The 22,915-nt window shown below is 53.6% G+C and overlaps 2 protein-coding genes and 1 non-coding gene across 24 annotated transcripts in view; 2 read left to right on the top strand and 1 right to left on the bottom strand.

Annotated features, from left to right (window-relative positions):
* Nucleotides 1-307: 307 nt before the first annotated feature.
* Rtl1 (retrotransposon Gag like 1) lies at nucleotides 308-22,638 on the bottom strand. 3 transcript variants are annotated; one of them, XM_040275658.2, is made up of 5 exons: nucleotides 22,173-22,638; nucleotides 21,517-21,620; nucleotides 21,234-21,318; nucleotides 12,894-12,955; nucleotides 308-5,461 (listed from the first exon to the last, which is right to left on the bottom strand). In XM_040275658.2, exon 5 carries the CDS (start codon nucleotides 5,374-5,376, stop codon nucleotides 1,294-1,296), a length of 4,083 nt encoding a protein of 1,360 aa, XP_040131592.1. In that variant the 5' UTR covers nucleotides 5,377-5,461; nucleotides 12,894-12,955; nucleotides 21,234-21,318; nucleotides 21,517-21,620; nucleotides 22,173-22,638; the 3' UTR covers nucleotides 308-1,293. The 3 variants fall into 3 exon arrangements, with proteins under 3 accessions (XP_040131592.1, XP_040131591.1, XP_040131594.1); XM_040275657.2 differs by lacking the exon at nucleotides 22,173-22,638 and having other exon boundaries at nucleotides 21,517-22,112; XM_040275660.2 differs by lacking the exons at nucleotides 12,894-12,955; nucleotides 22,173-22,638 and having other exon boundaries at nucleotides 21,517-22,113.
* LOC101965466 (uncharacterized) overlaps nucleotides 8,014-22,915 on the top strand; it is a 58,141-nt gene continuing 43,239 nt past the window's right edge. For 3 of the 20 annotated variants that reach the window (XM_078050902.1, XM_078050905.1, XM_078050903.1), the window contains exons 1-4: nucleotides 8,023-9,919; nucleotides 13,301-13,371; nucleotides 13,474-13,600; nucleotides 15,731-15,897. In XM_078050902.1, coding sequence (XP_077907028.1) covers nucleotides 9,828-9,919; nucleotides 13,301-13,371; nucleotides 13,474-13,600; nucleotides 15,731-15,897 — 457 coding nt within the window. In that variant the 5' untranslated portion in view covers nucleotides 8,023-9,827. Of the gene's footprint in view, nucleotides 9,920-13,300; nucleotides 13,372-13,473; nucleotides 13,601-15,730; nucleotides 15,900-17,077; nucleotides 17,195-22,915 lie in introns of all 20 variants that reach the window. The other 17 variants (XM_078050911.1, XM_078050912.1, XM_078050900.1 and 14 more) reach the window with 13 other exon arrangements.
* Nucleotides 16,011-16,087, top strand: LOC120887086 (small nucleolar RNA SNORD112). The gene has a single exon (XR_005730254.1). It is a non-coding gene; the product is annotated as a small nucleolar RNA SNORD112 (small nucleolar RNA).

Here is a 22,915-nt window from a genome sequence, read left to right on the forward strand (position 1 = left end):
CTCCCTTCTTGGAATGAGCTTGTGGGGTGAGCAGCCATGTCCACATGGGAGGAGTAAGTGCCCAGGGCCTGGAAGGGGACACTTTTAGGAGGTAGAAGAGGGCTGCTGTCGTGTGTTTCATGGGGGCCATTTCAGGGCACCCCCTCCCCCTCACTCCACTTGCTCTTCCCCCATCCATCTGCCACCTCCAACCGCTCCTGCCCCCCGCCCCCTCCTGCCTGACTCCCCACCTGCCCCCTCCCATGCCTGTCTACCCTCCTCCCTCCCTTCCCACCCCCCACCTTTTAGAACAAACCACAAAGTCAGATCATCTTTTATTCTGCTTTATTTGGGGTTGGGAAGCGGGTGGGGTGGGAAGGTGTGGGGAGGGCGTCCTCCGTGGCAAGAAGCGGGGTCTGGTTGGAGCACTCTTGGCTCCTCGGCACAGGGGCAGGGTGTCTGAGCCTTTCTCAGTCTCTCTCGGGTCCCCTCCCTCTACTGGGGGCCTCTGGGCCCTGCACTGTCCAGCTGTGAGCATTGGGAGGGGCAGGGAGTCCATTCAGCACGGCTGCCCGCTCCGGTGTCCCCTGAGTCTCGGGGGCCATCAAGGTGGGCAAGTCCATCTGGTAAGTAGCACTGGCACGTCAGACACTCCTCGGAGCGGCTCTGTCCAGGTAAGTCCAGAGCTCAGGGTCAGATGAAGTCTTTAGTGTCGAGGGAGCCGAACCAGACGGTGGGGGGTGGGCTTGCTTGCGGGGTGGGCTGGGGTGGGGGGAGGTGCCTGCAGGACCTCGGGAGGCCGGGAGGGGGTGGGGTGGGGGCCCAGGGGAGCAGGAGCACCGGTGGTGGAGGTAGAAGAAGTCAGTGGAGCACCCGAGGTCAGTGTCCCAGGATGCACAGGGGGCTGCACGCCACTCCGGGCGGGGGTCCCTGGCATCTGCTTGCTTGGCTGCACCCGCTGTGCCTGCTTCTGCTTCTGGCCTTGGGTCACGGGTCATTTCCTGCTCGTCACTGCCCTCTCCTCTCGTGGATGTCAGTCCCAGTTGTGGCCTGGGACCTGGAGAATTTGGACGGGGTTGTGTAGCCCTGAACTGACTCTGGGTCACTGATGACTCGATAGTCCTTTAGCACAGATGGCGTTGCTGGTTGATGAGTCGAAGGAATTTTGCCCTTCACAAGTGGGTTCCCCTTGGGTCAGGAGTGGCAGGAGGGGCGCTGGGTCTGAGCGAAGCTGGCTGAGGCGCAGGGAGCATGGTGGAGACTGCAGGGTGCTGGTTGGAGGAGAGGGGCCTCCTGGCTGGAGAGGAGGTGTCTTCAGTCGAGGTCAGCGTCCTCGAGGTCTGGTAGCTCTTCCAGGCTTGCTGGTTCCCTGGGCTGATGCCCAGCGGCTGGGGCAGGCGGGGCCTGCCTGTAGGTCATGCTCAGGAATCGGGTCAGGGCCTGGGCCACCTGCTCCCTGCTGAGCAGCGTGAGCCTCCCATCGGCACCTCGCACGTGGAGCAGGCGATTTTGGAGGAAGTCCAGGACCTCAGGGTCCATCAGGTTGCGTGGGCGGAGAGTGAGGGCACCGGCCGTCTGTGTGGGCAGGGCTTCCTGCGCGTCGTTGTCCTGCGCGTCCTGCGAGGTGTCTTGCAGGCCGTCATGCAGGCCACACTGACGGTAACGTTGCAGGTCGTCTTGCAGGGCTTCTCGCAAGACGACATCCTCATCGCCAACGACGTGCAGCTCCAAGTAGCGGTTCTGGCGTGGGGCAGGGCGGCCACCCTCAGGTGGGGTGACGCGGACACCAAAGAACTCACAGAGTGTCAGCCAGAACCCCGGGGTGAATCTCAGGCCCCCGGTGGTCTGGGGGTGCAGGGCATTTCTCTGCCAGCGGCGGGGGCCCAGGAACAGCTCGGCCATCTCCTGGGCCGGCATGGTGTTGGCGCCCACCAGAGGGGGCATCTGAGTGAGCAGCTGAGCGATGGCCGTGGCCATGCTGCTGCTGGCAATGAGGGTCGAGTCCAGGATGAGGCGCAGGGAGCGCCGAGGTTGGGGCCGAGCCACCGCCATGGTGGGGGCTGGCAGCAGGGCAGGGCACTGTCTCACCCTCATGAGCACTAGGACGGCTGCCATGGCGAGGAGGTTCTTCCAGTAGAGGAGGCCGCGGAAGAAGTGCAGGATGACGGCCCTGATCTGGGCCATGCTGAAGTGGGCCAGGAAGCTGTTGAGGATCTGGTCGATGGGAATCATGGCCAGCAGCTCCTGCTGCAGGGCCTGCTCGTTGAATTCGTCTTGGTCTGGCTCGTGTCCGTTCTCCTCCTCCTCGGATTCGATGGTCTGATCCCTGGGGGATCCTCTCGTGGCATAGAGCAGGACGGGCCGTGTGGCCCTGCCGCGCAGCCCTTGGCGGCCGCGGTTTCTCACAGGTGTCAGGGGGCGGCCCCCGTCTTGTTCAGGCAGCTCCATGACGTCAAAGTTGAAGTGAGAGAAGAAGAAGACCCAATGCCCGGGGAGAAGTACGGTGAGCCTGTCATTATTCAGAGAGGCTAGATCCTCCGTGTTGAGAAGGATCATGATGGGCTCCTCGGTGTTCTCCAGGTAGCGGCACCACACCATGAAGGCAGCCCGGATTGGAAGGACTCTCATCTCCACCAGAGGGTACTCGACCTCGATGGGGGAGAGGTTTCGGGAGTAGAAAGCGCAGGTGACTCTCTTGCCAGTTTGGTCGTCGATTTGGATCAGGGAGGTGTACAGGGCCGTCCTGTAGATGCCCGTTTCCAAGTAGAACTGGTTCTGAGGCCTGGGGTGGTAGAGCATGGGCGCCTTGCGGAAAGCCCTCTTCAGGCACTCGAAGGCCTCCTGCTCCTCCTCTCCCCAGTAGAAAGGCTGGGTGCTCAGCACCTGCCGCACCAGGGGCTCTGCGATGATGGCAAAGCGCTCCACAAAGTGGCGGTAGGGGAACACGAACTCGATCAGGCTGCGCAGGGACTTCTTATTGACTGGGGTCGGGTGCCCCGTGATGATGTTCATGATGTTCTTGTTCAGTTTCACCCCTTTGGGGGACACGACGAAGCCCAGGATTTCTGCCGTCTGCCGGTGGAACTGGCTTTTGTCTAGTGAGCAGTAGACGTTGTGGTGCCGGAAGCGGACGAGGACTTGGCGGACGTGCTGGAGGTGCTCCTCCTGGCACATTGAGTAGACGAGGACTTCCTGGCCGTAGGAAAGCACAAAGAAGCCTAGCATGTCCTTCAGGATAAAGTGGATCACGCTCTGTGGTATGATAGGGTCCGGGGACAGCGCGAAGGGCTGGTAGCTCTTCATGTCTTGAAGCTCCAAGCCGAATGCTGCTTTCCATGTCTCCTCTGTTCGGTGGGCGCTCATGCTTCCCTCCACGATGGTCCCACGCAGCTCTAGTTTTGTGAACCACGCGGCTCCGTGTAACTGGTCAAACAGTTCCGGAATCATCTGTATGTAGTCCTGTCTGTCGGTCAGCATGTCCTGCAGCTCCCAGAATTCCTCTTGCTGCCTGGCTTCTTCTTGCATCCTGGCACCCACAGGTTCCCAAGGCGCGGTGGAGGGACATTCGTAAAAGGTCTCGCTGTGATCACTGTCTCCAGCCTGCTGAAGCTCAGAGGGCTCTGATTCAGAAAGATCATCGGATCCGTCTGAGCTTGGCTGGTCGGAAGTCTCATCATCTGCTTCCTTCGGGTTAAACACGTCGGCCAGGTCTGAGTATGGGTGTGGCAATCCGGGCAGTAGGCTTATGCTGTGTCTCTCCAGTGCGATGCATGGCGGGGGTGGGCGGAAGCAGTTCTTCAGGCAGTAGGGAGAGTGGAAGGTGCAGCGGCCTTTGATCCAGTCGACTTCTGGGGCGTGGATTCGGAGCCAGTTGATGCCCAATACCACGGAGAAGTTAGGTGAAGGTACGATGTCGAATTCGATGGACTCCTGGTGGTTCTGGTGAATGCACACCAGGGGTTCGGTGTACAGCCAGATGGGCTCATTGCCGATCAGCGAGCCGTCAACGGTCTGGATTGACTGTGGGTAGGGCTTCTCGTACAGCTCCACGTAGTGCTCTTGGGCAAACTTCTCATCCATGAAGTTGCCTTCGGCTCCGGAATCCACCAGGGCCTGGACCGCCACACTGTGGTAGGGGTTCACTCTGACCAAGAGCAGCAGGAAGAGATGGGCGCGATTGATGGCCGGATGGAATTCGCTGGGCAGCCAGCTGCTGACCATCCACTTCTCTGGAGCAGGTGAGTCGATCCAGGTCAGGTTCCGTGGGCGGGCCTCTGGGGGCAGCCTGAGCATGGCCCGTCTCTCTGCCAGCTTGTCTTCTATTTGCAGGATGACCACGATCAGGCTGTCCAGGGAATCCGGTTGTGGGACGCGGAAGAGATAATGCCTGATGTCCTCGTTGAGCCCCTGGCACAGGTGGGCCTGCAGGACTTCGTCTGGCCAGCCCAAGGTAGGTACCAGGCTCTGGAACTCATTGATGTAGTCGGTGGCACAGCGATTGCCCTGCCTGATGTTGAACATGGCCTCTTCTGCCACACGTAGTGTCTGCCGGTACTCGAACACTTCTGACATGGCCTCCAGGAAGGCGGGGAAGTCTCCCATCAGGGGGCTGTTCTGCTGCAGCAGAGCTTTGGCCCACTCCAAGGCTAAGCCAGAGAGGTGGCAGATGACATACTTCACTCGCAGGCGGTCGCTGTAGAACATTCTCGGGTAGCTTTGTAAGATCAGTTGGCAGAGCACGATGAACTCATGGTATTCTCTGCGATCGCCAGAGAAGCGCTTTGGGGCGGGAAGGCGGCCGGCATTGATCCCCCGTACCAGGATCTCCTCTGCTACTCTCTGTTGTTCTTTGAGGTCTTGCATTCGGAAGTACAGTGAGATGATGGACCGCATCATGGTCATGATTTCTGCGGGAGAGCTCTCGGTCTGGTTTTCCTCTTCGGGATTCTCCTTCTTAGCTGACTCCTTCAGGTCAGTGTTGCCTGCCTCTCGCTTTCCCTGGGCTCCGGATGGGTTGACTGACGCTTCTCTCATTCTCTCAGATGTTTCCTTGAGTGGATCCCCCACTGCCTGGTGTGAACCATAGCATGACTCCTCCAGGTCTTGGAGTAGGTCATTGGGTGGATCCTCTATTTCCTTATGTGGGCCACTGGATGGCTCCTCCATGTCTTGGAGTAGATCAATGGGCAGCTCTTTCATTTCCTGGAGTGAGCCACTGGGTGGCTCCTCTCTTTCCTGGGCTGGGCCACTGGATGGCCCGGCCGCCGCCGCCTGCGCTCCGCTGCCCGGTGTCTCCATGGTGGTGTTGGACGAGCCCTCGGAGGACTCCATTTGTTTTGATGATGGATTCTTACGCTCCATCATCGTCTCAAATGAGTCTTCAGAGGGTTCTATCATTTCGTCGGTTGGAAAGGAGTGTTTTCTGAAGATCGGTAAGGTTGGGACGCCTCCCGTCAGCGACTGGGACTGCAGAGATCAGAACCTAGGAACAGAGGGGACGGAGTGGGGAGTAAAGGCAGCAGTTTAGGGTCTCAAGAGGTCAGGGTCAGGTTCTCAAGCACAGTTCAGATGCCCAAGCAATCAGAACACAGAAGAGCCAGGGAAAACCTTCCTGTGTCCCAGCCAGCCTCCTTGGCTGGTCACTTGGGGCACCCCCAGGGAGAGACTCCGTCAACCCTGACCTGCCTCCCAGGCGGAGTCTGCCTGCTTGGCCCGCCTACTTCCTCCATGGGTGTGAGAAATTCACAGCCCATAAATTTTGTGGAGCAACTAGCCCAGAGCCGCTGCTGTGGCAAGCAGGCAGGCACCTGGCAGGGTACAGGGCTGCCCCATTACTCCCTGGCACATGTGCCTGGTCAGTCTTCCTCCCCGTCTTTGATCACCCGAGTCACAGAGGTCACATCTCAGTGCCATTCCAAGCCACCCCTGGCAGGCTTGGGGCTCTGGAGCAAGCCCAGCCCGTGTGGTTGTGGAGGCGGGAAACCCCGGCAGAGACGCCCGCTGTGGCTCCAGTTTGGGGGAAGAGGAGAAAACGGGCACTTGGCCACTCTCCCGCCAGCTGGGTCAGCAGCCCAGAATAGCTCTTATTTCCTCCTCCAGGTTTAAAATAAAAAATACGGAGGGGAGAAATCGAAGGCTGGGTTCTGGCTTTTATTTTCCATCCTCCCCCCACCATACATGTTTCTAAAAGGCCTACTATGTGTCGGAGAACTCCACCTCGGTTACCTGATCCTAGGCCACACTTTTTGGGGATTTCTCTTTCTCGATTTGATCTCCTTCCAATGCCATGTTCTCTCCAGCTCTGAGCTGTGAAGGAGATCTTCAGGTAACCTCCCCGCCCTCCTAAGATCTGCACTGTCTCAGGATTGCCTTCTGGGTCTGCTGGGCTCCTGGAACTTCCCACATCTGGCCTCAATTCCATGCATGCAAACATATTTGCAGGCCTCACCAATCACATCTTCCCAAGTCCCCTCCTCTGCTCAAGGAGGGGCTGGCCTCTTTCTGGCAGATGCCCCTTCTCTCTGTCCCTGATCGATTTTCTCCTACTTAGGGGTGTATCTGTCAGAGATGTGACCTTGGGTGGGGAGCAGAGCATGGGATACCTTTGAAACCTAAATGTCCTGAAATTTTGGAAAGTCTAGCATGGGTAGTTGTAGTGGGGTGAAATGGAATTTAAAGAGTTGTCTTGGTTTGGGGTTATTTGCATATTGCTTCTCCGGGGCAGAGAAAATTCAGCATTGATTATTTGATAGATAAGTCATAAAGTTATTGCTTTTTATAAATTTAACACTTTTGGTTACTTCTTAGGGCCACTGGGCTGGTCTATTTAAAAAAAAGAAAAAGTGCATTCCCTTTTGTAAAAAATCCTTGCTGGCTAAAATCCAGACTTTCCAACAGGATACAAAATTCAGATCTGCTCTTTCTCAAAATTAAGTATGCCCTTGTTAGCGTGACACTTAAATTTGATCATGCAATCCCTCTGATTAAAGCCTTTCACTGTTTATTTACCGTCTGCAATATTAAATCCAAACCTTTTAGTGTAAACATATCTGACATGTAAACTCACCAAAACCATTCTCTGGATAAAATTTAAAGGTCTTAACATAATATGAAATTCTGACATGTCATTCCTCAAGGCAGGGCCTCACATTTTTTTAGCATGGTGTACAAATTGGACAAAATCACCGTCATCATCATCACAGAAACATGTAGGTAGCAATTGCATAAATTAGCTCATTTCCTCCTCATGAAAGTCCTCTGAGGTCTGTACTATTGTAAAATTCCAAGTCTCTGATATAAAATTCTAATTGAAGTACAAAATTTGGCTAAGTAATTCATCTGCCGTCTCATCTATCAGAAATAAAAATCTCAGCTTGTCTCTCCCTTAAAATCCTTGATTGGCTAAAATTCAAATTCCTTAGCAAGATGATTTTAAAACCGTATTATATACTTTCTTAAGATAAAAATCTATAACTAATAGATTAAATCTTTCAACTGTCCTGCTTTCAACCTAAAATCTAATCACAAAGACCTTTACACTCTTTAACCCTTAACATCCAAGTTTAAAACTTTTGCCAAGATAAGTAAAAATCATCCCATAATTTCTGTTTCAAACATAGGAAAGTCTCCTTTTGTTGCCTCTAACATGAAGTTCTGACCACAACATAAAACAATAACTTTCACCATGTAATTCATTTGCCAACTGATCAATACAAAAATCCTCAATCTCGCCAGGCCAATCCCTGAAATCTTGGATTGGCTTAATTCCAAACCTCTTAGCAAGATATAAAACATCGCCCATGTTATTTCTCAACAGTTTCCAAAGGTCACATTTCTTGCAAGAAACATGGAATTTGCTCTTGTAACTTGTGCTTAAAGGTTTATAATATCTTTGGATTACCTATGAGAGAAGGTCTAAACTGTTAGCATAAAATGATACATTATTCGCCATGATTTTTGTGCAGACTGCTCCATCCCCCCCCGCACCCCCCCCCCCATTCACCATATCACTTGCTCACAGTCTCTGAATGGCTGACATCCAAATTCCTTAGCATGGCATAAAAATGTGATTCTGTCATTCCTCAAAACTGTGTCCAAGCTTCTTAGCATGCAACATAAATTTAATCATAATGTCTCTTCTCTGCCCAGCATATAGATGACCCACCCAGCTCCTCAGCAATGGCGCAGGCTGGGCTCCCTGGGCTGAGGAGTTGCCTCTGGAGGCTGAGGGGTCAGGGCTGGTTCCTTGTGTGGTTCATCCGATTCAGACACCTTAGCTAGAGCATGCTTTACCATCTGATTCCTCTAGAGACAAAATACTCATCAATTCACTCCTTGAAACCCTCTGCTGTCTCAACTCCAAATGCCTGTGCATGAGGATTCAGAAATGAGGTCATTTCCCTCCTGTAACAGTGCCTTCAGTGCGCACATAAAACCACAGCTCCTTAGCATGTTAGAAAAACTTGATCATATTATCTTAACCGTAAAAATCCACTCTGGCTATGCCGAAATGTAAAAGTTGGAACATGTAACTCCCCAATTTAAACTTTTCAAAGTTTCTTCATTTCCTGTAACATAAAGTCCCAAGTACTTAACATAAAATGCAACATTTTACCATGTAATTTATCTCCAGACTGGTCTATAAAAAAACCCCAGTCTCACCCTGTCACTCTTTTAAGCCCTTTATTGGCTTAAATCCAAACTTATTAGCATGGTATAAAAATCTGATCATGCCATCTTCTAAAATAAAATTCACACTTCCTAGCACAATACATTAAATCTGATCTCGTAACTCCACCTCTTAATTGCGTATGACAGAAAAGTCCAGATTCTTGGCGCGAAATGTGAATTTTATTTCTTAATTTTACTGCATCCTATTTATCCAACACAAGACTCTAACTGTGTCGCTCCCTTTGAACTTTTTATTGGATAAATAAAATTCCTAGGCATGTGCAAAAACCTCATCATGTCAGAGCCTCTAAATAAATTCCAAATTTCTTTGCATATTCACAGTGCTGATCATGTAACTCGTCTGATTAAAACCTTTCAATTTTGGTGTCAACATTAATCAGCTCTTGGCCTGCCCTGCAAATCAGACTTTGGCATTCCCTCAACCAACATAGAAAGTTGGAATGTTTGGGCATGATCCTTAAATTTGTGGCTGTTACTTTTCTGTTTACAATTTTTCAGTGTTTCCTTATTGCTTGTAATATAGAGTCCAAAGCTGTTAGTTATAAAATAGATTTGATTGTGTTTTCTGCAGACCCATCTCCCACAAGCCAAAATCTCACCATCAATTTCTTAAAACTCAGGCAAAAATCCAAACTCCTTAGCATGATGTAAAATTTTGATCCTGTCACCCCTCAAAATAAAGTCCAGATTTCTTTCCATGAGACCCAACTCTACTCATGACACTCCTGCTTAGAACCTTTCCCTGCATCTTCATCACTCATGTAGCCCCCTTGTCCCTGAGTGGCACCCAGACTTAACGATGACATTCTGAGCTTCAAACCTTCCACATTTCGTGCCCACGACATAAAATCCAAATGCCTGAGCATGAAGTAGAAATTCTCATGTTGAAAATCTTTAGGTTGCCCCGTATTCCTTAAAATACAGACCTTAAATACCTTTACACAAAACCCGACCTTTTAAGCATCTAGGACCCGAGGCTCCAGTTCCTTCCTCCTGAGGCTTCTCTGTAGACACGCTGAAGCCTGGTTTCTCACTCCGCATGCATCCTGGTTTTATCGTTCCCAGATCTTTCTGACTTTTAAAGCTCACAATTCGTGAGTTCATACAGCAGCATACCCTCTTTCTTTTCCTGGGCCAGGCACTGTGCTAGAAGCCCCATGCCAAGAGATGGAGGACCCTGCCCGAGTGCATCCCAGCAAGGAGATGAAAGCCTCACCCAGGTGCTGCAGGAGGTGCCTCTCTACACCTGGTGAGTGTCTCCTCGGAGGCTCAGTTCACAGGTCTGCCCCTTGGGGTGGACTTCAGGCCTCTGTGGCTGTGATAGTCTGGGCTTCCTGTCTGGCTTCTGTCCTCTGCCAGTCTACCCTACCTCCACCCCGGGCTCTGCAGAAGGAATATACTCAGACCTTCAGATGTTATCTCCCTAAACATTGTTCTCAAACTTCATGCACTTTCTTTGAAAAACAGCTACTGATCAGGAAATTCCCACTTAAAAAAAAAAAAAATCTGGATTTGCTATTGGGTTCAGAACTGCCCTTCAGATCTTTGATGGGTCCCTGTGCCCCCCAACACTCAGACAAGACACCCCAGCCTCACCACTGTCAGTGCCCAAAGCCTCGGTCAGGTCAGCTCCTTGCTTGCCTCTGAGCAAGTGGCCCATGGGGTCAGGGCTGCCAACGCGCATCTATGAAGGGTTGGGATTGAGGGGGGGGGCGGGGGGGGGATCCCTCAGCGAATACCTCTCCCTGTACAGTAAAGGAAATCTGATAAAAATAGAGCTTGGAAGAGGAGATGGGAGGATATTTAGGAGCAGAGTTGGGCATGGGCGGGGGGCGGGGGGGTTGGAGGAATTAGGGGAGAGGTGAGGACAGGGGAGGGGGGGGCGGGGGCCCCTCAGGAGCTCAGGAGCCAGGTGAGGACAGAGGGGCTGGAAGGGAAAGGAGGGAGGCTGTGCACGTCCCTCTCCATGACTCCTGGACACCTGCCCAGGGACCCCTACAGCCCAGCTCTCTGGGCTGCAAAGGGGTCTCAGGTGAAGACCCCTGTCACTTGGGCCTCCTTGTAGGCAACACTAGAGCCACTTGAATGTGAGGGTCACAGCCCTGAGTCTTGGGTCTAAGTGGCCTTAGCCTGCTGGTGGCATGGGTGGGAGTCAAGCCGTGGGATGGGGCTGGGCACAGAAGAACACCATGAGGGCCAAGGATTGTTGTTCATTTATTTTGTTAAACAAATGTCAAGGTCAAGATGTGCCAAGGCTTGGAATTTGTCTTAATTTCCCTAGAAGGGACCAGGGGTTTGAAGGGTCACTCTCTTTTATTCAACACCCTGGGCGGAGTGGGGAACGAGGGTGGAGGGACTCTCAAGGGGACTTCCCATAAAGTATGTGGTGAGGAGCCTGTAGGGCCCGCCAGGCTGACATGGCCCATGCTGGGGTCCCTCCTGACCCCGACTTGTGGCTAAGGACAGCTTGGGCCTTCACATCCTCCAGGGTCTTCTGAGAGGTCCCCCACTCCTCACCTCCTCATGCCATTGAGTGGAAGGGCAGTGCCCTTGACCCAACTTGTGCTGAGGCTTCAGCCCTGCCCCTCCACACTTGACTGGCAGCTCCAGGGGGCAGCTGGATCACTCTGCCCAGAATAACCCTGGGCGGGGGGAGGCAGTCATGTGTGCCCCTCCTCTGCAAGCTGCCCAAATCGCGCAGCCAATCAGCTGCTCCTGAGCCTGCGCTTGCCTTTCAAGGCTAGCCGGCAGCGACGGCCCTGTGAGCGGCAGGCCTGCATGACTTTCCTTTTGACCTTTTCCTCCCAGGCCTCAGTTTCCCCTGTTCAATGGGGAAATGGGCATTGATCTTCTCCTTTGTATCTGTAGCTCTGGGACTCCTGAGAGGTGGTTTGTGGTGTCCCCTGGGGAACGGTGCAGGTGTGGGAGGGGCTGGCTGAACAGGTGGGGCTCAGGGACCCCAGCCCCTGCCTCGGTTCTACCAGCTACTCCAATAAATTGGGGTCCTCAGACTATTTCATTTGCACAGTGCCCTGGGCTGTGGCTGAGAGCCCAGACAGCTGTTTCTGGTAGCATCTGTCTCGACTTCACAGCTGTTCTGTCTCTGGTGGGCTCCCTGCTTGGCCTGTGTCCTCCTGGCCCTGTGGATGTACCTGAGTGGTGGGAGGCTTGGGGGGCGGCACTTCTCAGAATTGGAAAGTGGTGACTTCCATGCACAGAGGAGGCGCAGGCCCTGGGGACGGACAGTGGAATGAGAGCCAGTGCGGAGGCAGAGGCTGATGGCCTGCAGAGCCTCAGTTTCCTCATTTACAAGATGCAGGAGCACCTCCTTCCCACGTGTGGGCATGTTCTTATCATTAGGATTCATGACCACTGCTCTCGGAACAGCCACTGCAGTGTGAGGCCACCATCCAGAGCGTTTCACGCATGGCGGGCATGGGCTTTGATTTTCCCATTAGCTCCCGAGGGAAGGAGGCCCAGCTTTGAAAGTGGGTGACTGGGAGTCCAGAGGGTGGCCTAACTGCTCAGTGGCAACAGCCTGTGGACCCAGGCCACTGGACACCCCTATCCCTACTGGGGACAGTGGCCAACCTGTGCTGGTGAGGGATGGGATCCAGACTTGCTCCTTATGGTGGGGAATGGCCCCCCATTCTGTAAAGTCCAGCTGAGGCGGAGAGGGCTTGGTGCTGCCCCCAGGCTCTAGAAAGGAGCTTCAGAGGCAGGGCTGGAGGTAGAGTTCCGAGCCAGGTCACTCCCCCGCCCCAGCAAATGGCGCAGCCCTGGGCAGACACCCAGGGTGGGGTCAGCTGCTGCCATTTGGGGACCTGGAGGGGGCCTCGTGACTACAGAGGCTGCCTTCGTGCCAGGGAGCTGATGCAGCAGCCTCGTGGCCTGACGGGCTGCCAGGTCGCAGAAGTGGGGGCCTCGGTGTCTGCCTCCATCTCCCCAAAAGGCCTGTGCTCTCATTCCCCACTCATCTTGGCTTATTTGGTATCGGCAGAGGGGCAGGACAGCTGGCTGAGGACCTTCTAATTATAGCGGCTCAAGTATTTGAACAGAGGTATTGAGTACCTCGACCATGTCCTGCTCTTTTGTACAGACAAATAACTCTTTAACCTTTCTTCTGAAGCACAGCCACTCCCTGTTTAGTACACAGGCAGCCCACCTCCTCCCTCCCAGTGCCCTGGCAGAGGCCAGCATGGGACCTCTACCCCCAGTCTTACCTTGGCTGCAAGGGTCCAAGTGGATCTCCTGTGGTCCCGCTGGCCTCGAAGCAAGCTTCTCTCTAAAAGGTTTTTGGAAAAATGCATTTTCTTAACACTGAAGGTCCAGTCTTCTTGACACACATGCCTTTTCCACAGTAACGGGCCAGCGGCACTTAAGAGACCCAACTTTTCTCTCTAACGAATATAGTCTGTGGCCTGGGCCTTGTGGGACCCTGAGCTCCACCTTCTCTTCCTTCCTCCACCTTCTGGGCCCTGTCCCCTGGTGTCAGTCTGGGTTTGTTGTCCCTACTCTCATGCTCCCCTGCACATAGTAGGGCTGCTGGCAGCAAGCAAGACCTGGGGCAATGACTCAGGGAGGCCCCTATCTATCACACCTGGTCAGCAATCTCTCTTCTTCCTCTCAGGTGGCCTGGAGGTGAGATGGCTGCTTTCTCCCTGCAGGGAGCAAATGCCTGGCCCAGGATCGGATCAAAAGGTCTGAAAAATTATTCCTGTCCCCCCGAATTTATCGGTTTAGACAATTTGCAAATTTGTAAACTTCTTAGAATGGAACTAACTTAAGCCCTCCATTTTGCAGCTGGGGCTCACTGCCCCCAGTGGGCAGTGAGTCAGCGGGTTCCTGAGGCAGCTCTGTCCTGTCCCAGCATGGCCACCCTCCTGGCTGACCTTGGAGAATCAGTATTCCAGCATCCATGGCCTTCTAGGTACGTCGCCCTCCTCTCTTACACTGACAGCTTCTTTTTGGAGGTAGAATTCTAGAGGAGTGGGAAGCAGAATAACCCTGCTAATCTTGTTATGTGTAACCCCGGGATTCCTAAAATCTATCACCACCACAGAGCAGCGGGGAGAAAGCAGTCTGCCCTTGGAGGAGCTAGGTGACCCTGGACACGTAACAGTGATCACCTTCCCCTTCTGTGTGGTGGGCAGCAATATTCAAGGGCTGCTTTGATTCCTTAATGAAATGAAATAGAAAATGCCTGGCCCTCAGGTGGCAACTCAGCTCACCTGCGTGCGGACGGCGGGCTCCTCAAGGGGATGCGTCTCCTCAGGGGTCCCTTTGAAAACACTTCTAAGTTTTTAGAATTCAGAGGGAAGATAAGGGCCAAGAGGGAGGGCAGTGCTGGTTTCCGGAGGGCATTTTCTTGAAGCCACTAACTTTTTTATTGGCATTTCCTGGATTTATGAATTAGTGAGGAATGTTTATTGTTCCCTAGGGTCATCCCGGCCTGGAAGTTGGAAGCAAGGAACTTTAGTCTGGGGACTGCATTTTATTTTTATCATAAAAAATATTTGCAAAACTCTTGACAGTCACTTCAAGGTATTCCCAAAGATGGAGCCTAGTCCATAATAAAATATCTTGTGATAAGTGGCAGGGTCCCATGTTTGGGAACGGGGTTAAGGCACAGGGCCAGATGACCTATCTCACATCTTCTGCACAAAGTCGTGCTTGGAAGTAAGGCTCTGGGTGGCATAGGGGAGAGAAGTTCCCTGAAGGCCCCACAGACCCCCATTACTCAGAGTAGTGTCTTTCTCACCAACTCCCTACCCATGGTCTGGGTCTGTGCAGGTGGAGGCCAGGACAGAGCTGCCCAGGGCTTCAGAACTAATCTGGGTTTGCAGTTGTCTGGTTTTGTTTTTTAGGGGTCTTTAGTCTTAAGCTGCAGACAGAGTGCGATCATCCCAGCCTGGTCACAGGCTGCAGTGTTCAAGGATTTTGACAGCCTGCGGCAGCTGCAGGGGCCTGAGGGGTTTCATATGTGCAAGCAAGCCTGGGGGGGGGAGGCTTGGGAAGGGGGATTTCTGATGGGGGCGGGGTGCAGTGAGGTACCCTAGATACCCTGGACACAGAGGTGGGCAAAGGCCAGTCAGACTGCTTCCCCTTTTCACAGAGCTGACAGGATGCTAATGTCCTTTAGCTGCGGGCCCCTCTGGATGTGAATGGGGAGGGGACGTGGCAGCTGTGTGCTGTGGGGATCGAGCTGTCAGGGGCTGTGGTGCGGCCCCGGCTCCTGGCCAGCAGGCAGGCAGGCCTGGCTATTGATGCACCCGAGCTGCTGCACCCGCTGTTCTCGGGCCCGTGTCCTCCTCTCCAGGACCTATCTCATGTCACATTCCCCCTGAGTTCTCATTCCATTCTGCTAATCCCCGAGAACATGGGCCAGGGCATTAGCTTTCGGGGCCTCTTAAAGACCAAAAAGGAAAGTGCTCCCCCATGGGTGCATTGCGGACATTGCCGGGCAGCGGCTCCGAGGGATTTGGGGCTCTGGGTGGTGAAATCATAGCCACAGGCAGGCACACACCTGCTGGCTCCTGTCACTGACAGGCTGCCGGAAGGCTCCAGCTCCCACGTTAGTGCATATAAAATTAAAAAAAAAAAAAAAAAAGAAAAGAATGATAAAGCGTGAATCCCCTGTGTCTGTAGCGCTTGCTTTGGGCATATGTAACCAGCTTCCAGTTCATCAGCCAAGTGCTCTTTGCATTAGCAACGACAACAAAAGCAGAAAACGCCACAAGCAAGCAAACCCAACCAAACCAAAAAACCCACACGACATGTCTATTTTAATTATACGAGAAATGCATAGATAATTAATATGCTCATTATTAAAAAAAATCAAACATGCAGATAAAGCTAAAGTTATCTTTAACCCTCCCTCTCCTCAAATTAACCTCCATGATCAGTTTCAGGTGTATTGTTCTAGCTAGTTCTCTGTGCATTTGCATATGTATGTAAATATACCTCTACGATATATTACTTTGTTTCTGTTTTACATAAACTGTGTCTCAGTGTACGTTTCCCTTTGAGGTTTGCATCAGCTTGTTTTTCTTCCCTCCAGAATCTGCTTGGAGGAAATAAAGATCAACGCCATTCTTTACAATAGCACCTTGGTACCCTCTGATCCATATACCCGGGATTTATTTAACTATCTCACTGCTGCCACAAAACCTGAGGTTCTATGCCCCCCCCAACCCCCGCCCCCGCGGGATTGGATTGCGGAGGCAGGTGTAAGTAATTGCCGGAAGTCTGGATTTGGGGAGTGGGCTCATGAGTGTTTATGACATTATTACAAATGAATATATAAATGCATAAATTAGCAAAATAAAAGGGGACATGCTTGGGCCAGTGATGAGAAAGTGTCTATGAACAAAGGATCGTGATTAATCCAGTTCTGCGCAAAATACTGAGGTCCATTAAAAGACAATAGGTCTCCACTGTTCCATTTTTTTAAGAGCTATTTAATATTCTGGGGTATTGGCGGGCGGGGGGGGGCATTGTTTATTACACCCTTCTCATTGTGGAGAATCCCAGCTGTACCTCCTCTGGGGGGGCAGGAGAATATGTGCAGAGACTCTTTGGTAAAAGTCCGAGTTGTCAAGGTGGGTCACGGGTTTGTGAGTGCCCACTATGTTATTAAAAAAACAAAAATGAGTATGTAAGTAAAAGTGCTCTGCAGGAGTTGGTGAGGAGGGTATGGCACAAGCCGACATTTTAATTAATAGGGTTCTGTTCAACTGATGCCCAGTAAAAAAGACCTAAGCTGTTCCCCCCTTTTGTCATTACTAATGACACTGCAGAGAGCACTCTGGTAGCTACATCTGTAAACACATCCCCAACTGCGTTTACCCCACCTTCCTAGAGGTGGGACAGCTGGGTTAAACGGTTCACACAAGTTTATTTTCATTGAGCCATCTTTCTAAAATGCCGTTTTGACCTTGTTTCTGTCTTGCCTTCAGTCCTCTATCTGACTTCCCGGAGCTTCCGGGACAGGGTCCAAAACAGAAAAAAAAAAAAAAAAAAAAATAATAATAAAAGGGAAAAAAAGAAAAGAGAACCTTAGCCTAGTCTAGCATGAGAGCTCCTTCGGGGTCTGGCTAAAGTCCCCCTCCCACCTTGTGCCCCACCCTGTTTCCCTGCTAGGCACACTTCAGCTTCACTGATGCCACAGGGTGGTCTTTCAGCCAGCCAGTCCTCGACCTTTAAGGCCAGCCTTGAAATCCAGCCTTGAAATATCCCCCATGGTGAACCCAGAGTTAGACCCGGCTCCCCTCCACGCGTTCGAAAGTCCCTGGAAACGTCATGCCTCACTGACACTGTTTGCGAGTGGGAGAGGGTCTTCACATTTTTCTAGAGTTGACAAAGAGTGGCCAGATGCTAATCACCCCTTTCCTTTGTCCTTTTCCAGAAGCCCCCATCTCCACCGTGTGCTGGGTCTGACTTCCCCTCACTGAGACCAGGTCATGTTCTCTTTGGGTCTGATGGGCCGTGGCAGAGGGTCGTGTTTCCTGCCCTGTGGTGCTGGGTGAGTCTGCAGATTACCATAAAGCTGCACACACATGCCAGGGGGCCATGCTTGCACCCCCTACAGTCCCTCTGCACCGGGACCCAAGGCAGGGGCATGGGACACAGGCTGAGATCCTGTGATGAGTGTTCGGGTGTAATCACAGCCTGGATACGGCTGATTGCATCTTTACAGAGCGTTCCTTGCCAGAGGCAAAGGGGTCTGGTCCCAGGACGTGGGATAGCTGGGTCAGAGTGAAGGTTCTGAGGACAGGGTACGACTGGGCTGAGAGTGGGTCCTTCTGCCGCTGGGAATGTACTAGAAAAGTAGAGGGAGAGGGGTGGTGATGGGCATCAGCACCACCCTTGAGGACACAGGTCTTTGCCTGCACGTCAGGGGAATAAGAGCTACCAGAATGTTCTTTCCCAGGGAGCGGGGAGGGAGGGAGGCATCTTAAGGAGCTAGCCACCCTGAGCTCAGACCTAGCTACAGAGCAGCGCTGTGTGTCCTTGGCAAGTCCCCAATTGTTTCTGTGCCTTGGTTTCTTGATATTAAAAAAAAAAGAAAGAAAAGGAAGAAGAAGAAAAAAAAGAGCCATAATCTCCCTCGCACAGGGCTATTGAGATCTCAATGAGAAAATAACGCAGATAAATCATCCAGCACAGTAGCCAGCACAGGGCGCAGCGTGCCCAGCAAAGACCCCCGGCGGTCCCCAGCTCATCCATTCCAAGTGCTTAACCCGCCCTGCGGAGCCGTAGCCGCTCCTTTTCAGAGTGAGACCAAACAGAGGAACAAAAAGGCAGTCCCCAGAGAATGCCGACCAGAAAATAAAGCCGCCCCCTGTCACCCGCACCCCTGGCAGGCTCCCCCCAGGGGACACGTGTCCTTTTTCTCAAACACCTGGGTCTGGGGAAGGGGCTGCCCCCTGCAGCTTTTAATTGGGTTCTCCTGAAAAGTTTGGTAAGAGTTTATTTTATCTTTATATAAATACATATAAAAAGTCAGACTGCTCTCAGGCAGATTTTTTAGGCTCATATTTTACAGAGTTTGGCAAGGGTGCCTCGGAAGGAACAGTGGTCGCTGTCTCCAGAGGTAGGAATTCCTGGAAAAAGCTCTGGCTAAGCCTGACTTCTCCTCAATTTCACAGGAAATTCCCCCTGGGCCGGGCCCAGTCTAAATGAGCGTTTTGTGTGTTGGACAAGGTGGCTGTGAGACAGGACTTTCATGCTGCCTTCATGCAGAGGTGACCCTCTGCGGCCCTCTGTGGGGCACAAAGGCTCCTCTCTCCTAGATTTTCCGTTTCTTTACTCTGGAGCGAGAGCCTCGCACGGGGGAGGTTTCTCCGTGGCTGTTTGTAGACTGGCTCAGGTCTCTGCAGTGTAGCCTCAGATTTTCTGCGGAGACCCCCTTTCCTACCTTCCTCATGCATTAGGAGGGAGCCAGACCCTATTTGCAAAAGGAATTAGAAGTGAGAGCAGAACATGGCCAGTGTTCCTTCCCTGCCCGCAAGGGCTGAAGGGCTTGTTGCCCTGCAGTCTCTGGTCCTGCCGAGGGTCTTGGGGTAAATGTACTTCCAGATTGACACCAAAGCTCCTCAGAGCCACACCCAACCAGAAAGGTTTATTCAAAAAATTCTGCATGTGAGTGCCTCCTTGTTCCAGGCCCCTCACTGTCCCCCCTCCCGTGTACCGCCGCAGGGGCTGCAACAAACACGCATACGTCACATCTCCAAACGTGTTTACATCGAGAGTTTCCAATCAATCCTTTAATAGGCGAAAACAACATCAGCAACAACAGCACAACAAAAAAACAAGAGAGAGCAAACCGTTTCTCCCCGGCGCGCGGCGCTCAATCAGGCAGCCGGGCAGTCTGTCTGTCCTTAGGCCCGCAGAGAGCGGACCAGCCTGCGCTCTCACCTGCAACGCGATGCTGCCCCCCCACGGCGGGCTAGAGCAGCTGTGCGACCCTGAGGCCAACAGACTGGGCTGTCAGGAGCAGGACAATCAGGCAGCGGCCCCTGGCCGCTTATCCTGAACGGCTCTGCCCTTTCTGAAATCTTCCTGCCTCAGAGAGGTGCGTGTCTGCCCCCCGAAGACTCGCCAGGCCCCCTGTTAGGCCACACGTGAGGGACCCCGACTACACACACACACACACACACACACACACACACACACACACACGCTGAGTGTCTGCCCTGGGAACAAAGAGCAGGAACTCCTTTAGGCGCTGCAGAACACAGGCGTGTTGAGCAGAGGCCCCTCTGATGAGGGCCTGTCTACCCACAGCCCCTGGGAATGTGGTGAGGGGCAACTCTGGGCCCCACCATGAGTTGCATCATGTGCATGCAGATCCCTCGTCCCCAGTGCAGGTGAGGGGGCTTTCTTGAGTCCCTGAGCATCCAAATCACAGTCTTTCAGCCAGATGGACCTGTGGCTATGACCCAGCCTCCAAAACAGACATTTTCCATGACTGACTGACACCTCAATTAACCAGATCCCCCGACCCTACTCCCTCCATAGTTAGCCACCCTACTGCCCAGAGGGGCCCCGGGCCAGCATTTCTGGGTCTGGGGGTTGTGCTGGCACTTGGTCACTACAGTTGGCACAGCCTCCACAATCCCCACAGACCCAAGCACTCACCCTCATTCTCTGTGCCCCTCCCTCACTGCCTCAGTGGGACAGAGGTGTCCCCCCTCCCCGTCTCTACAGTTTTGCCATTTAGCCCTGGGGGCAAATGAGACGACAAAGACTGCATCTTTGCCCTGACCCCAGCCTGCTCCCGGCAGGTCAGCCCCACTCACTTGCTCAGCACTTAGAACTGGGGGAGCTTCTCCAAGGCCTGGATAGAGGGCTGCCAGCCCAGGCAGGAAGCTGCACTGCAGCCTCCTCAGCCAGCACTGGCCTGCCTCTCTGCTTGGATGCCTCCCGTAACAGGGAGCTTCCTTCCTCCCCGAGCAGCTTGCTGACACGCTGAGCTGCTCTTCTCAGCCCTCGACTGCCTGCTGCCTCTGCGGCTGGCAGCAGCCCCCAGCCCCTCTGTCCTCGGGTCTTTGCAGGCTGCCAGCTCACTTTCCTGTCAGTGTTGTGCTAAATAGAAACCCCCACCCACATCTGAACAGGTTTGGGGGCCTCTACACCTGTTTGGGGTACCTCCTCTCTGCCTCTTGGCACCTTGGACAGAGCCCTTTGCCCTGCTGTTCTGCCAGAAGCCCAGGGGAGGGCGTGATGCTTCCCAAGGGGCTGTTCCACGTATATCTGTTAAGCAGCTCTGAGCCCTCTTGTTTTTTTTTTTTTATTTTTTTTATGGCCCCTTCGCCAGTTGCCAGGGAGAAAGATCTCTAGGCAAAGCCCCCTGCCTTTCCCGCGGAAGCTGCTGGCTGGCCCTGGTCAGCCCTGCAGCAGCGGCAGCAGCAGCTGCGGCAGAACTGGGGGGCTCCCTGTGCAGACTGACCGACTCGACCCCAGCTTTCCAGCTATGAGGCCACGGCAATTCCCTTGACTTTTTAGAGCCTCGGTTTTTCCCCTGTGAAACGGAGATGAGAGTTTTTCTCTCATCAGCTTGAAGAAAGGACTCAATGAGTAGCCTAGCACACATAAGACACTCCATGAATGCTTGTGGGGTCAACGGTAGGAACCCGGGAGGGAGGGATACACGTAACAAGTGTCCTAAGAGAGAAAACAATCTGGCCTTTCAAGACCCTGCACCGCATACAGACGGGAACCTCTCCTGGCAGAGTCCCCTCTGCCGGCTTAATCGCACAAATCAAGTCAGATGCAGGCAGCCCCCGGCCTGCGGGACTCACAGTAGATGCAGCAGGCAGCAGAAATGACATGCAGAGCCCACGTCTGCATTTAACGGACTTAGAATTTGCATCATATATAACAGCACCGTAGGCAAAGCATGAAGGCATAAAAAATGATTTTTCCCTGCTACTTTTGAAGGGCCACCTTACACAGAGAGGGGTCTGGGGAGGACAAGCCAGCAGGCTCCAGGCATCCCAGAGACTGGGGAGCTGCCATCCCTCCACTCACTCATTTCCCAAACCCCGCAGTGCACCTACCTTCCCCGGGCCCAGACCTGACCCGAGAGTGAGGCTGGGGATGAGGTGATGCCGGTCAGCTTCCTGTCCCCGAAGCTCAGTCAGTCTGGTGGGGGAAACAAACAGGGAACAAGTCAGTATACATCAAGGTGATCCAGGGGACTGAGGGCAGTTGGCATTCATGGAGCTCCATCCAAGAGCCCCGAGCTGAGCTGCCTGCACAGGAGTCACTGGGCAATAATCTCATGATCCCCATTTGATTGATGAAGAAACTGAGGCACAGAAAGGGAAGTCCCATACTCACCGTCTCAGCTGGTGTGAGGTTGGGTCAGGATGGAACCCCAGGCTCTTCGAGGCTCCCCACCACACCCTGCTGCTGAAGACTGCTCAGCGAGGCTGTGCCGAGTGCTGGGGGGGTGTGGGTGGGCAGGGGATGGATTGATTAGTTATAAGCACCTCCCAGCGGTGCTTGAGATCCCAGCTCCTCTGTGGCCCAATCCGTTTGAAGGGCAGATTCAAAATTAGGTGTTAGCACCTATGGGCAGAGGCTTATGAAAATGGCATTATTAACCTGATGTGCAGAGGGCTCTGCCTGTCTGCAAGCAGATTGCAGATAGAGATGGAGGGGGCTGGGGTTTGTTTGTGTGGACAGTGAGCTAGAGAGGACAGAGAACATCTAGGGGCCCTCCAGGGCTTCTGATGGGAAGAACCAGCTTTAAGAGGCTCAGGCTTGACAGCTGGGAGCAGACGCCTCTTAGGGTAGCCCCTCGCCTTAGGGAAAAGTGCCCGATGCTGGGACCCCTGAGGGGGGTACCCAGCCCTAACTCTGACACAGACAGGGACCCCACGCCTCCCCTCACCTCATTTTCCCATCTCTGAGAGAGATGGAAAGCAACCTCATTGCAAGGAAAGACCCTGTTCCCACCACATCCCCTGGCCACTGCCACGATTGCCAGACACCTGTCTGCTTGTCAGAGCACTGTTCAACAGGAGAGCGCAGGTCCCTTCCAGGAAGAAGGAGGGAGAGATGCGGCCCGGGAGGGGGAGGGAGAGGAGCCCCCTACTCAGCACAGCAGCCAGAGGAGTTCTGCGTCGGGTAGGAGTTGGGCCACTTAAGATTTGTGCCAACTCACGGTGCGGTGGAATCAGACAGTCTGAATTCTTCAGACACCAGCCAAGAGTCTGTGGCGCCCCCAAGTGCCACAAGGGGGCTGCCTGGGCCACATTTCTGAGTCCGAAAAGTGAGGAGGGGGAGACGGTCCAAAGGGACCGGCGTTTCTGCTTTTTCAGTGGCGCTAATTGCGGCAGCAGACACCGGTGGGCGCGCGGGCGGGTGGACTGTGCCCTGGGCCAGGGTCCGCGAGGAGGGACGCCCCGGGCTGCGGGCTGTGCCGCAGTGCAGCAGCCTAGCTGCGGAGGGTCACAGCTGAAGCTGTCCGGCACTGTCCGGCGGCGCGCAGCTTCCCAAAGTGGGAGCGAAAGCGCGGGGGGGGGGGGGGGGGGGGGGGGGAGCTTGCTGAGTGCGCAGTGGCCGTGCGCCCAGGAAGCTGATGGGAGAAGGGAAGAAGGGGCCGGAGCCTCCGGCTGCTGCCGTTGGAGAGGGGCCTGGGGGCGGTAGAGGGCTGTGGGTGGGCGGGCTGGGGGGTCGGGGAGTAGATGAGATGGGGCTGCAGGGTGAGTCAGTCCGCTGTGCAGTGGACCCA

Source organism: Ictidomys tridecemlineatus, chromosome 5 (assembly GCF_052094955.1).
Source record: "Ictidomys tridecemlineatus isolate mIctTri1 chromosome 5, mIctTri1.hap1, whole genome shotgun sequence".
NCBI lineage: Eukaryota > Metazoa > Chordata > Mammalia > Rodentia > Sciuridae > Ictidomys > Ictidomys tridecemlineatus.

What these genes read in the sequence shown, in the direction of transcription:
- Rtl1 (XM_040275658.2), bottom strand. Translation starts at nt 5,376, where the DNA reads ATGATAGAACCCTCTGAAGACTCATTTGAGACGATGATGGAGCGTAAG.